Raw genomic sequence first — 15,627 nt, forward strand, 5'->3', positions numbered from 1 at the left:
AAAAAAAAAATTAATTAATTAAACTAAGACAACAAGGGATCGGAGTAAAATGAGTTACTATTTTTGAGGCAAAGAAAAAATTATTTTTCTTGTGTTTGCTTCCTTCCTGAAAACTAGAAAAAGCTGATTTTCAACTAAAATTGAACGTTTATTAAAATTTTGTTTTTAAATAGTAAAAGATTACAGTTAATTAGAAAACAATAGCCAACGATCATACAGTTATTTTATTCTTATTTAATATTATTAGATATTATGAGCTATGATTTGATGTTTATTATTATTAAAATGAATTTTACTTTTCAAAAATTAAGTAAAAAATTCAAGCAAAATTATTTTTTTTCATCAGGGCCTATTTTATCTTATCACCGGTTTTTTCTGTTCGCAATAGAAAAGTAAACAAAAAAAAATTTTCTTTTTTATCTAAAATTTAAAGTTGGCCGCATTTCCCGAAATGATCACTTTTATCCTGTCCTTTTATGCAAATCGTGTCTAATCATTTTTGAAGAGAGAAAATTTTTTTCATCTAAAAAAAGATGTTTCATTTTACCTCGGTCTCTCCTAATCCAAAAACTTTTCAATACATTAAATGAAATCATCGAGTTTAATAAATTGTTTAAAAGCGTGACTTTTTTCTTGTTAGACTCGTTATATCAACCGATCATATAAATGACAACTAGCGAAACATTAAACATAACAAGATTTATATCTTCTTCTGTCATGTTCGTGTCAACGTTATCCACCTCTGGTCACGTATTTTCGTCATTATTATTTCCTTATTATTATAATTATAATTATAGTAATCATCAAAACACATATCCCCATCAGCAAGCGAAGGTTTACAACGTGAATACTGTATAAGCAAGTGCACGCCTCGTGACTGCAAGGACAAATTATTATCATAGAGAGTAAACGGGTCTCAAGCTTCATTAGTTAATTAACGCACTTGGAAATTTCGCCCCATTTACTTTCGTGCACGCAAAATTATATGTCACATGTTTTCTCCTTTCTTTTTAAACTAACTTTAGCCCATATTATTTTTTATTTTTTATGAAACAATAATTATTTTTAATATATGTACTATTTATTGCCTTAAAATAATGTAATAAAAGTTTATCCTGTGATTTAATAATGAACCATTGTGATAATAAATTTATTTAAAATTTTTCATTATTATTCATCGCATGCTATAACTACCAGGTGACAGGTGTCAATGAAAGCTTAATCACAAATTCCCATCATAAATTGTATTTTTTTTTATTTTATCTATAGAATAACATGTCATTTTAATTAACTTTACATCTAGCCATAAAAAATTTTTCGCAAACGATAGTCTATTTTTTCTCCCTTACATCTGCGACAATTGCTGAATCAATTTATTACATCGATATCTTCTTCTTTTCAATTACTAGGTTGCCATGTGTAGGTAAAATAAAAATATACTTACAGAAAAAAAAAATATACATATAAAACTTTTTCCACTATAACTTCAAGGAAAGTAATGCAATTTTAATAAGTTTTTACATTTTCAAGCAATTGATTTTAATTTTAATTACTATGAGCATTAATAATAGAATATTACTAATGTTCGAAATTTTCAGCATTATCATTAAAAGCTCGAACATTTGCGCACTTTAGTGATAAATAATGTATTACTATTCGTTTATTCTTGCGGATCTCTGTAATAAAAAATAGGCTAAAGATTGAAATTATTTTAAGATAATACTGTAATTTTCGAAAGATTTTAACCATAGATTGAAGATTCCTTTAGTAAATAATTTACAGCAATAATTGCTTTTAAGTGAGATAACTTTAAGTAAACATTTTACATTCATGTAGAAAAATAAATTTGTTAAGATAACAAAAAATGAGATAGCAAACGAATTTGTTGTGATAACAAACATAACTAATTGAATTGTTATTTACAGTAACAATTTTTCGCTGTTCAAAATTTAAGAATTTCTTATTTGTTAATTATCTTCAATTTTTTTTATTTTTTACTTCAGCAAGATAAATTTTTTAAAGATTCAACTATTTTCAGATTTTTTTTTTCATCTCCTATTAAATAAATTATGATGAATAACTTTTTTTACTTTAACAAAGTAATTTGTTACTCCAACAAAACTAATTGTATTTCTAACTAAACCAATTGTAACTTTAACAAAAGAATTTTGTTGCTTGAACGGGATGATTTGTAACTCTAACTAAGCAGTTTAGTTACGATAACAAAAAAATTTTTTTACTGTAACATAACATTTCTTACTATAAAAAAAGTTTTGTTATCACAACAAAGCTATCGTTACAAAATAATTATATAATTTATTATTTGTATACCAATATAAAGATTTGTTACCACAACCTGTCTCACGTTACAATAACAAAAAATTATTCTGCTTGTTAAGTATTTTCATATTGTCTAGTAATGGCCAGCTTTGAAAATTATTAATTTATAATTAATAGGTTAATTTTTTTTTCTTTTTTTAATATAAGAGTCATCAGCAGCTGTACAGTTGAAGCATAGTTGTATAAAATTTATTTTTATTTGAACTTTGTTATAATATTATACTATATTATAGATTATTTGCTGAAAAAAATAAAAAATATGGCTCATGACACTTCAAGAGCCAGTAACTGAGAGGAAAATAAAATAAAAAAATATTTATGTCAACACTATTTACATCGAAGATTTATTTAATATTTTTGTAAATTATGAAAATATTCAAGTGACAGCAACATAAAAGGACAATAAAAAAAATTTGACAGCTCATAATTTAGAAAGATAAAATATTATGCAAATAATAATTTAAGCTAAAATTGATTTGTATGATCGAGAAAATTTATATTAATTATTGAGGATTACGTAATGTGTTGACAAATATTTATTCTAAAAGATTTTTATAAAAATTATTCATTTATTTTTCTATATTCCAAGTGAGCAGATAATTAAAATATCAATAATAGACACTGAGGGTGAAAAATATTTGTAACAGAAAAATTTTTTTTTATTTGAAAATTTATTATTATAATTTATGTGAAAATTATTTATTTACAAAAATTAGCATCAGCTTTTTCATTTAATAAAAAAAACAATTTTTTTTTTCTAGTAAAACAATAACTTACAATAATTATCTGAAATAATTTTTGGGGCCAGAGATTATATATTTTTTAATATTTAATTTTTGCTAAGTGCAGTTGATAAATAGTATTTAATTTCGTATCTCTTGTATTGTACTACAAGTAGATGGATTTTAACTAGTTTTGGAGTACATTATGATTTATATGTCTTGATGAAGTAAATACTCGAGATTATTGTATTAAAAATTGTAAAGTACCTGACATATATGTAATATAAGAAAAACCCTCAAGTTAAATTTATCAGAGATGTATAAGCCATTTAACTGCTTGACAGCTGATTAGTACAACTTATCCGTATATTAAAGTGAAACAAATACGTATCATATTTGATCAAATCCAACCAGTTACAAAATAAAAGTATGGTTGCTACAAAAGTTATCAAAGAACTACTCTCATAAAAGTTTGTAATGATAAAAATAAAAAATAAGTTCAATGCTATCGGAAAATAGAGAGGAGTGTTAATACAACAAATCAAACATTAAATTGTTTACAAAACTTTGGCAAACTAGCAAATTACAACTCAAATTTTTTATGATATTTTTGATATCACCGATTTCGTTGCTATTATTGATTATCATGGAACTAATTGCATGATTGAAGTATATATTAATGTCAATTAATTTTACGACAGCTTGATGAAGGCTTCTATCGATTTTTAGTCGCAGAATAATTTGCAACCTAGGGAAAAAAAATTTAGATCTACATTGATATATCAATTGATCTGTTTAAATCTATACCAATTTCTCTAGAAATCCTTTGATCTAAAATATTTTTTTTTTTTTTTAAGCCCTGAAATTTCTCTTAATATCAAAATTATTTTTTCTCAAGAATTTCTATATTATAACATAATTTATAACAAAATTTGTTACCTGCGTTTTTTTTTTTTTTTCTGGTAAAAATAATTAATGATGATCTCGTTAAAGAAATATCGAAATCACTTGTGAATTTTGAAATTTGATATATTGAGCATTTACTAAATATATGTTTAATCGTATTATATAATGACTGTAAAAAAAATTATTTTTATCCAGACCAATATCTCTGCATCATCGTTAAGAAATATGAGTTATGTAAATTAGTAAAGCGAAGATTAAAAATTTAATTATTGAAAATGCAAATAAAAAAAAAGTCTTAAAAAAACATTTACTTATTAATGCTTAATAAAAATAAATCTATACTCTATTTAACAACAGCAGAAAATATATATTTACATAAACTTTTTAGTTTTCAGTAAAAAATTAATATCTTTTAAAAATTTAATTACTATAATATCTGTCCAAAATTAACAAGATGTCGAAAGATTTAATTTATATAAAATTCTCAGGGATTTTTTATTTTTTTTTATTCAATCATATAGCAAATAAAATACCACCGCATTACAATAATTGATGATAAAATATAAAAATGAAAAATAAAATTAACCGTGATATTATGCTTTATATAAAATTGAGGTCGTTTAACAATCAATTTGCACAATCGTCAATGGATCAATGACCTCTTTTAATATCAATAACCGATTGCATTTTAATCAATAATACTTTGCGTAGGACAATTAGTGTTGTTCTAAGCACATCAATTATTTTTATTGTCTTTGTTATGATTACGTTCATATATAAACTTTATGAAACATAATTAATTTACTTGCTTATAAGCAGTCGTGAACAACTATAATTATTAATTATCACTATTTCTTAATTAATACCATATATATATTTACTAAAATCTTCATTTAATTTAAGTACCGTCACTCTTTCTCTTTATAACTTAATCATCTAAGTAACATCTTATATCTCACGTGTAAAATAAAATTATTATTATCATTATCATTATTATTATCTTTTATCATTAAACTCAGCTATACATAAAATTTAGTATATAAGTATTTAGTATATGAGTTTTAAAGTTCACAGTCATGTTAGTAATAATAAAATTCAATTTGTATGGAAATTTGTGTACTTGTAAGAACAATTCTTGAATGTGTTAGTTTAAGACATTCACTAAGTGCAGTTGAGTAGTGAAGATGTGTAAAGCGCGTTCGCTGATGAGGCATACATACATATATATATATATATATATATATAAACATATATGAAGGCGCATGGAAAACACGAGTTGAGAAGCCGAGGGACTTTTACCTTTTAGGCCTTTAGTCGACTCGCGTCGCACGCGCCACTAACATCGCGGCTTCGTTCAGGTTTAAAAAATCTGTTGTTTGTTTTGAAAAATTATTCTTATCAAATTTACGCAGACTTTGGTTTTTTTTTCTCTCTCTCTTTCTTTAATAAACAGTCATGTGCGTAGAGAATTAAATGATAAGATTTAAATTAGAGTTATTAAATAAGTTGGTGAGGTGAGCACATGACGTGAAGTGTAAAGTGTAATGATATATAAAATAAAATAAGTATATTGTTTATCCGGATGTAGGGATAAAAGTTTTACGCATGGATGCTTTGATCAGGAGTTTAATAGCTTTAAATGATGCTTTTATGCCATTGATCGACGAGAGTTCGCTATTGTATCCAGTAGACTAGTGCAGTTGCTTTGATAGAAATCAATCACTCGAAAATGCTCGGTTACTTTGGTAACGAGAGCATACTTGGATATTATTCTGTCAAAGCCATAGGTATATTGAATAAATGTTTATAATTATTTTTATATTTAACTGTAAACAAAAGTATTATTAATAAAAAAACAGGAAAAGATAAAATAAAAAATTTAATCTACTTAAATTAGAGCTGGCAACCAATCTTGAGTTTAAAACACGGGTAAAACCCGTGTACATTTATATATAGGCTTTACTATAGCAAAAAGTCAAACATTTACTCGTTCCTTGTCACTAGAAGTTTTCGACGTAATTGTAGAACAGAGACGCGTTATAACCATATATCAGACAACCTGTGGTGACTCACAAAAGTCTACTGCCACTCGAAGAACGTCTGGAGAATACAAACCAACTTATTTTTTTTTTCATGTTATTCTTGAATTTTCATTTAAAAGAACTGCTTGCTAGCAAATATAGCATCAATTTGTCATACATATAACGGTTTAAATATATATATATATATAATGTGATATTCTCTATTAATAACTATTTTATGTCCTCAACAAAGTTAATAAATCCTCTCGTGTTAATAAACAAAAAATATAAATTTATTAATTCAATATTCACCTGATTACAATTATTTAACTCTAATGCCACTGACATTTCTCTCTTGTCACATCACCACTAACCATTCTCTTCAGTTATCTCACATTCCAACTGGAAATCGTCATCGTATTGTCGCGGATATACTTAAATATATATTTAGATCAAATGAGATAGAGTTAAATAGGGAAAAAAAATAATTATAAGAATACTCTTTAGCATTCAATGGAAATTAGAGTTATAAAAAACAATTTTGGAATTATCAAACCCTCATAAAATTGCTAAAAATTATCATGAAATAAAAATAAAAAGAAATGAAATGTAAGTTATTATATTTAAGTTATGTTATGATCAAGTTACATATATAAGAGAAAAAAGCCATGGAGGTAAAATATTTTGTTATTTTTAAAATTTCTTTTTGAATTTGATAATTGCCCAAAAAAACAAAACTTTATCAAATTTCATTGCAATCCGTTATGAATTATAAACGTTATCGTGATGATAAGACACGCGATTTATATAAAATTTCGAACGAATGGTATTTTTGGAATCTACTCAACTAAAGAAGATATATCATAGCACAATATTATGAAAATTTCTCCATAATAACAAATACTATCGTTGGATTCCTTTAAAATCTACCTAAAAATAAATCTTTGAGTGTATAAAAAATAGTAAACTTCAAGTGCGAACGCCATGAGTGTACGTTAGAAACACCTCAAAATTTTCAGCTATTTCACTCACGTTAAATCATTTCTTCATTTTTTGTAGTACACTTTAATACATTAAAATCTATATCATCGTAATTAGAACTTATTAAGGAAAAATCGTGATACGATATTAAAGTGATTAATTAATGAAATGATTTGAAAAAAATTGATTTAATTAAAGAAACCTTAAATGTTAATTAATATGTAAGGATATTCGCGAGTACGATAACTCACAAAAAAAAAAAATAATCGATTTAATTCTTTTTCTATAAGCTTTTGTATTTTAGTGGCAAGAACCCTATTGAAAAAAAATTTTATACGGGCAATTTAGGGTTAAACAAACATTTTTGTTTGTATCTTCTTTCTTCATAAATTTACTCTATTTAACGAGCGATGACAACGTCAGAAGGACAGTAATGTATTAAATAAGATAATATTTGTTGCAATTATAAAAAAAAAATTAGCGGTGTTTTGAAAGAAAAAATAAAAACTACGGTTTTAATTTAATTTGTTATTTGTTTTTTCCTATAACATGAGATATTGAGGTATGAACTTTTTAATTTGTTAATCTTATTTTGTTATTATGTTGCCACAAATAAATTTTATTGGTTAGTTTATGTTATAATACTATATGATTTAATTTAGTTTGCATAGTTTTCCGTCATAAAATTTTATCCTCATGAATTATGATTAATGATAATTCAGTGAGTTGTATTAGATTGATGTATGAGCAGTGGATAGCCTCTCAAATAATACACCCAGAAGAGACTTTATCTTTAGATATTATACGAATTACATGTTTGATATGTTAGGTATAGTAAAGTGGAAGCGTTATAAGTTTAAACCCACGCTCATACACTAGTCAGTTTATACCAAATGCCCAGAGCACGTTTGCAAACTCAATGAAATTTAACGCCTTTACTTCCAACTCATTTTGCAACTCGTGTTCAACGTACTATGTCCACTAATAAATTTAAATATCTCCCTCTTCATTTTACTCACATCGAATCATTTAAATTTTCACTAATAAAATATTAAAATATTATGGACTGAGAAATTGTATCTCATCATTAGATATTAATATATAAAATGTATACGCCACATAAATTTATTTAAATTTCTGTATCAGTTGTAATAATCATTCGAATGCAATAAACATCAAAGTTCGAATTTACTTTTATGTATTTTCATTCAATTTGTTCATTCATTTATTTAAAATTTCTCTTTAACTTTCATTAAAATACGGTAAATTAATTTTAGTGCGGTATCATCATAAAAATATATAAGTTTCGAAAAAATAAAAAAAAAATAAACAATTAGCGTTATAAAATAAAAGAGCCTGAATAAATACAATTTAAAAATAAATTTCGTTAATTAATATAACGACTGAAGCGAATACGGTCCATAAAACACAAAAAAACGGTGTACCTATTCAACAATTTTATTGAATGCCTTCCAATAATTGATATTTTTTTAATTTTTTAATAAAATTCTCAATAAATTTTACTAATTTAAATATTATTTTTTATTGTAATAACAATAAAAACTGAATATATATTAAAATGAAGTAAATATATAATTTATTGATTAAACATCCTGTTAACGCAAAACTGTTTACTCATGACCATGGCTGTTACTATAGTTTCAGACGATAAAATTAATTTGATAACGTGTAATAGATATCATCTATAGGGATATTAAATCCGTAGTAAATTGATTATTTCGTTAAATATATAAATTAAAATTTATGTATGGTATATATTGTATTAATATAAATGTATAAACTAATTACATCATTGGCAAGCTATTAAAACTGTAATGAGAATATATATATATAGAGGGCAGTTACACTATACGAGTTTGCACCAGCGTCAGTCATTATCTGGCGTATTTCTAGTTCATTCGGCAGCAGAGCCGGTGCGATAGCCGAGGGAAGAAATGTCTAAGTCATTAGCGTATATAAGAACTGGTTTAACTTGATGTGTCATACAGTCTTTAAAAAACTTTTCATCATGACTGATAAATGGTCGCAATTAATAACCCCAACAGTCTAATTCATTTATATATTTTTACTATTTATAAATTTAATTTTTTACTACAGTTATTTGTTATAAATATAAATTCAAGTTTTCATTACGTGATGTCTCATAGTGATATATTTGTTTCACAGATTCTCAAGATGTCGACCTGGATGCGATCCTCGGAGAACTATGCGCTTTGGAGAGACGATGTGATGGGGACATTGCTTCCACTCCGGCGCCAGATACGCAACGAACTGGAAGACCTAACAGTGGAAGAATTAATGCTGGAGACAACACAGACATTGGAAAAACTGATGGAGGTATGATTGTATTTCATGTAGATGCAACGTCCATTGGATTTTACTTTAACTCAACCCAATAATTATTGATTTTTCTATTCAATGCATTTATTAACGATCTATCTCATCAGTATTGCTATTGTTCTTTTTTCTTATTTTATTTTATTTATTTATTTTTAAGGAATGCGCACCGATAGTCCCGATAACGATAGTGCCTTCTCGGACACGGTGTCGATGTTGTCAAGCGAAAGCTCAGCAAGTAGCAGTGGTTCTGGACACAAACCACCTCAGACCGCCATGCACACGGCTCCTCAACAACAATCACATCAGCTGATGGGTAAATTTTAATATTAAAATAAAAATTAATATAATACGATTAATATGAAGTATGAGAAAAATAATATTCCATTTTAAAATACTTTTAGATGCTGCCAGTAGAGCTAAAGCTGAAAAAATACGACTGGCATTAGAGAAAATGCGAGAAGCCAGTGTTCAAAAACTTTTTATCAAAGCTTTTACACTGGATGGAAGTGGAAAAAGTCTTCTTGTCGACGAAGGAATGAGTGTGGCTCATGTTTGTAGATTATTAGCTGATAAGAACCACGTAGCGATGGATCCAAAGTGGGCTGTCGTTGAGCATCTGCCTGAGCTTTTTATGGGTAAACTTTCATTATCCATATATCGCGTTACAGATATGCTATTAAGGCTTATTCTTGCAAAATGTATTGTGGAAAAGATACAAGAGCGTATAAAAAAATTTTTTATTTTTTTGGTTGTCGATGTATTTTTCATCTAGTATACAGATTGTTACTTTCATGCATCTTGATTGTTTCTGTGAATCCTTTTCACAATTTATCATTACATTCTGTGAATTTTAATTTAAAATTCAACTATTATAAAATAAATATGTTTATTTTAAGTAAAAGCCCTTATACCCGCTCACTTTTTATTAGAGTGAGATTAAATCATTCAATATAAATTAATAAATCATATGAAAAACCATATTTTTTTTAAATAAGGTCCTCGAGTGTACCCATATTCGCTCACTAAAAGTTGTCATGTACCATTACTTGATTAACACATGGCTCTATAGTCGCTCACAGACAATATCAATTAAACTATCATAAGTTTATTGATTTAGAAAATAATTTATAAATTATACTACTTTACTCTTTCATAACATAAAATTTCATGAATTTTAAACATGTATTTAATAAGGTATAGTTATAACAATTCTTAAAAAATTTTACGTAACTTAAATTTAATCTAACGAATGAACGTTGAAGTAAAAAATGCTCGGCTGAGCGCGATTTTGAAAACAGTCATTTAATTTAAATTTATAATCTATTATAAAATAATTTGATACATCATATTTTAATATATTTAGATTCGTATATAATTATTTATCAATAATAATATTTTTAGTTGCAATTTTTTTTTTATAAAAATTATAAAAAAATGCCTTGAACAGCTAAAGTGAGCGACTAATGGTACTGAGCGGGTATAGGGGCTTTTATCTGACTACCATTTACAAGTATCGGAATTTTGAAATTTTTTTATATTATGTTTTTATGCTTTTTGGAGTAAATATCGGTAACCATAAGGGAGTACTTGAAAAAAAAAAAAAAAGTTTGTATTTATTCATTTTCAATTTCCTAAATGAAAAAATTTATTGATTTAAAAAATAATAATTTTTTTTTCTTTTTTTAAAAAAATGAAAAATTTTTTATATTTATTTCTATATTTCAAAGTGATAATGATTTGAGAAAAAAAAAACTTTTTTATACGGTCGTATGGTTTCTGCAACACGATATATATATTTATATCAAATCAATTTATGTTTAGAGTAAAAAAAGTAAATTGTGATTTTTATAATGGTTATAGAGAGGGTATACGAGGATCATGAGTTGTTGGTTGAAAATCTACTATTGTGGACAAGAGATTCGAAGAATAAATTGTTGTTTGTCGAGAGACCAGACAAAACTCAACTTTTCCTATCACCCGAGAAGTACCTACTTGGTCAATCAGACCGAAATACAGGCGAGTACGACGACCATTCGAGGAACATCTTGCTTGAGGAGTTCTTTTCCAGCAGCAATGTTGGAGTACCCGAGGTAATTACAACAAGTGTAATATAAAATAGTTTTTTATTTTTTTTTTGTCACGTCAACTTCCGGGCTTAAAGCCAAAAAAAATTTTAAGCTGACGAGTTGGCAGAATGACTCATAACAGCAATAATGTTTAACATTTTATTTATTTTTGTTGCGCAGGTCGAGGGTCCACTATACTTGAAGTCAGACGGTAAAAAAGGCTGGAAGAAGTACCACTTTATTTTACGTGCTTCCGGTCTTTACTACTGGCCTAAAGAAAAGGCGAGAACTGCTAGGGATCTTGTATGCTTAGCGACATTAGATGTAAATCAAGTGTACTACGGTGTTGGTTGGAAGAAAAAATATAAAGCACCGACAGATTTTTGTTTTGCCGTCAAGCATCCACGGCTTCAGCAGCCCAAGTCAACCAAGTACATTAAATTTTTGTGTGCTGAGGATAATGCCTCGTTGGAGCGATGGATGGTCGGTATACGTGTAGCCAAATACGGAAGACAGTTGATGGAAAACTACAGGACACTAGTAGATGAACTTGCGCAAGAGGACTTGGATATTCTGGCACACGCTAGGTCCTGCTCTGTCAGTTCAATCGCTGTACCACCAAGTAGTCAGACCCAGTACAATACTACCAATGATAACGCTAGACAATTTACGGAAATGAACAGGCACAATGGTACTGACAACGCCCGACAGTATGATAACCAACGGCAGAGTTATAACTCTGAACAACGACAGAGTTACACAAATGATGGTAGACTCAGCCGTGCAAGTAGCTCGAGTTCCAGTGGATGTCTATCAGATGGAGCACCAAGCAGTTGTGAAGTTGCTTTTGAATGTGGTGAATTTCCTACAGGTACAATAAAACGTAAACCTTCGATGAACCCAAAGTTGCCATTAACTTCAATCACAAGACAATTAAAAGAAGTCGGTGAAACTGTACGAGATGAACCAGATTCTTGCCCAAGCCCTACTAGTTCAGGATCTGGTACACTGACACGAAGACATAGTCGTAGAAGAAGCGGCACTGATTCTGATGGCTCAGGAACTTTAAAAAGACATCACAGATCTGGAAATGCTACCCCCGTTAGCCCTATTCCTCCAGGTACTCCAGTCCGTGAGAGAGTCAGTCCTATGAATTTCACAAGAACAGAAAGCCAAGAACCTAAAACCCCAACTAGTCCAATACCCACATGTATGATGGACTCAATTACCTCTTTACCACCTCCACCATCACCTCCAAGATTTACGGAAGAAATAGAGTCTGATGGTGAGCCTTTACCACCGCCACCACCAGAAATGTTCCGATCAAATCTATCTTTGGATTCATTACCACCACCACCGGCTCCCGGTGAACTACCAATTTGTGATGCTACTGATTTTTCTGGGTCATCTCTCAGCCTAGTCTCATTACCACCACCACCCAGTCCACTTGTTGGTGAAACCGGTACCATTAGACGTGCCAGGCCTAATAAACAATCAACACCAACAAATTCTACGTCACCTGAATCTACTCCAACTCACACACCAACGCGGAACAACACGAATCAAATTTACGGAATCATTAATAATAATAACAATCCAACTGCAAATCAAAATTGTAACTTTACTTCCCAAAATAATGGATACGCGCCCAACCATGTGTCCAATACGTCAGCACACGATTCTTATTCCGGATCTAATGCTAGTACACCAACTTTTACGCCAAGTTCACCAAATTTTGCAACACCACCGCCATTTGTACCACCTCCAGCTTATGGTGCTCAACAACAGCAACAGCAACAAAATAGTCTTCAACGGCAAAATTATACATCTGATCAAATTTACGGAACTTATCCAGCTGCACAACAATGTGGGCCAGCAATAAGGCCTAATCCAAATATGGATACAATAAGAAGAAGTGCTTTGAAACAAAATTCTGGGCACTACGCTACTCCACCGTACCTTGCAGAACTTAAAGCTGCCGCTAGTCCACAACCACAAAGACGAGTAACTATCCAAGAGCCTCCAATTTCACCTAAAACTAAAAATGGTAATGGTAAAAAAATAACATTTAATTTACCACCACAACAAGAACCAGGAAGTCCAGCATTACCACAAAGAAAACCTATGCCACCAAGAAGGTCTGATAGTACACGACTGACTTCACCTAAAAAATTGGCAGCTTCTGATCAAGCACCACCCGGTGATTTTCTAAAAGATCTTCAACGAGTTATGAGAAAAAAATGGCAAGTTGCACAAAAGTGTAAATTAGATTCAACGACAACACCACACGAAGTACTTGGTTTTCGTGATCCTCCACCAGCAATTGCTGATTACAGAGAAACAAATGTCTCTAATTGGGTACAAGAGCACTACGGTGCTGACAATTTGTATGAAAATGTATACACAAATGATCCAAATGCTCCTGTTGAGTATGCATCAAGCCCAGCACGACAACCAACAGTTAGATTTGCTGATGAGAATATAAGTATGAATATTGCTAATGTAATAGCAAGTAAACGACGGCCACCGCCACCACCACCGAAAAGAGCGGAAACTACTCATCTAACAACACGAGCAATGCACTGACAATAGCAGATAATAAAGCCTCATACCCAGAGGCGGCAACGATGGTTCTCTTGTTTTTGCGATTGGTGGAAACACTGATTAATCTTTAAGATTTATCGTCATTAAATATGTACTTGCTAGGCTGTTACTGCTACTACAAATACTACTACTTCTCCAATACAACAGCCATTACATAATTTTATTCGCTGAATATTTTTACGTCGCTAAAAATAATACTCACTTAATCGCCCACTCATTTTAAATTTTAATTATTCATTGTCATTTAGTACTGGATACTATTGATATTTAAATAAATAATTACGGCTTGAAATAATAATATTTTTTTTTTTTTTTTTTCATTAAGCAACAAAACAACGACAGACCGCGCAATAAATTTTTGCTGAGATTTACATTAAGCAATGAAATATCATCGTAATGTAGAAAAAAAAATTGAAAATAAAAAAAAAAATATAAATCCAACTGTCATTTACATATAAGTAGACTTAGGAAATACTGCAGCACACACTAAGGATGTGATATAAATTTTAAGCTCGCTTAATTAGTATAACACTGCGATCAATTTATATTAATTTTTTAATAAATGTGCAACTATATACAAATATATAACTCGCAAAAGAAAAAAATTAAATATATATGTATACATATATGAGACTATACGAAATATACGTACGTGCAATTATATAAATAAAAATAATTGACAATTGATAAAAAAAAATGATTTTTTTTAAGTAACAAGCCTCCGTAAAATATAAATATAATATGAAATGCACAAACAAACATTGGACATGTTACTTTTTTTTGCGTATTTTGTCAAGCGTCGATGAGATATTGATTGATTTTTTTATTTTTCTTTTTTAATAAAGGTGCTTTATGTAAGACATTTTATCAGTAAAGTTTAACTATTACAATTGGATAAACATAATTAACTTAATACATGTATAGGTGAGGTATAAAATTAAGTATGTCATTTTATAGATATAATAAACGCGATTATCATATAATATATAGATGAACCTCAGTGTGTAATTAAATAAATTTTGTTAATTATTATTTTTTTTTTATTTTTACATATTTAATATCGCGTTAATAAAATTTATAATTTAAACTTTTGCACGACTTTTTCATAACTGAGATCTCGTTAATGCCATTTTTTGATAATGATATACACGAAAAGTAATATTAATAATAATAATAATAATAATAATAATAATAATAATAATAATAATAATAATAATAATAATAATTATTGGTGTCCTTGAAGGGATGAAAGTCTTTTGTATCTGTATTAGTTAGGACACCAACTTGTTAATAGCAAGTTAAATTTCTGGTATCGCGGATGCAGAAAGCTGCTATCTTCAGATTCCTCCGTCTACTTAGACAACGGGATTTGGCTTGCTGCGGTTGCTAACCACCCTGTTGATGGAGCAGCGTAGCAGTAATGGATGGCGCTCAGGAGCGGCCCTCAGTAGAGTCGGACTACCGGGGGAAACTCCCTGAGCATTTGAACAAACAAAATAATAATAATAATTAAATATGAATAACTAATAATAATAATGATAATAATAATAATAATAATAATAATAATAATAATAATAATAATAATAATAATAATAATAACAATAAATGCAATTATTTCGTGTTTTA

At 28.7% G+C, this 15,627-nt stretch overlaps 1 protein-coding gene across 6 annotated transcripts in view; it reads left to right on the plus strand.

Moving 5' to 3' along the window:
* LOC103580635 (amyloid beta A4 precursor protein-binding family B member 1-interacting protein) overlaps positions 1-15,033 on the plus strand; it is a 159,651-nt gene extending 144,618 nt beyond the window's left edge. For 5 of the 6 annotated variants that reach the window (XM_053742764.1, XM_008562463.3, XM_008562461.3 and 2 more), the window contains 5 exons: positions 9,158-9,328; positions 9,489-9,644; positions 9,733-9,966; positions 11,192-11,421; positions 11,578-15,033. In XM_053742764.1, the coding sequence (XP_053598739.1) occupies positions 9,158-9,328; positions 9,489-9,644; positions 9,733-9,966; positions 11,192-11,421; positions 11,578-13,983 (3,197 nt within the window). In that variant the 3' untranslated portion in view covers positions 13,984-15,033. Of the gene's footprint in view, positions 1-5,280; positions 5,756-9,157; positions 9,329-9,488; positions 9,645-9,732; positions 9,967-11,191; positions 11,422-11,577 lie in introns of those variants that run through there. The other variant, XM_008562466.3, reaches the window with a different exon arrangement.
* The last annotated feature ends 594 nt before the right edge of the window (positions 15,034-15,627 follow it).

The sequence above is a fragment of the Microplitis demolitor genome, chromosome 1 (genome assembly GCF_026212275.2).
Source record: "Microplitis demolitor isolate Queensland-Clemson2020A chromosome 1, iyMicDemo2.1a, whole genome shotgun sequence".
Taxonomy (NCBI): domain Eukaryota; kingdom Metazoa; phylum Arthropoda; class Insecta; order Hymenoptera; family Braconidae; genus Microplitis; species Microplitis demolitor.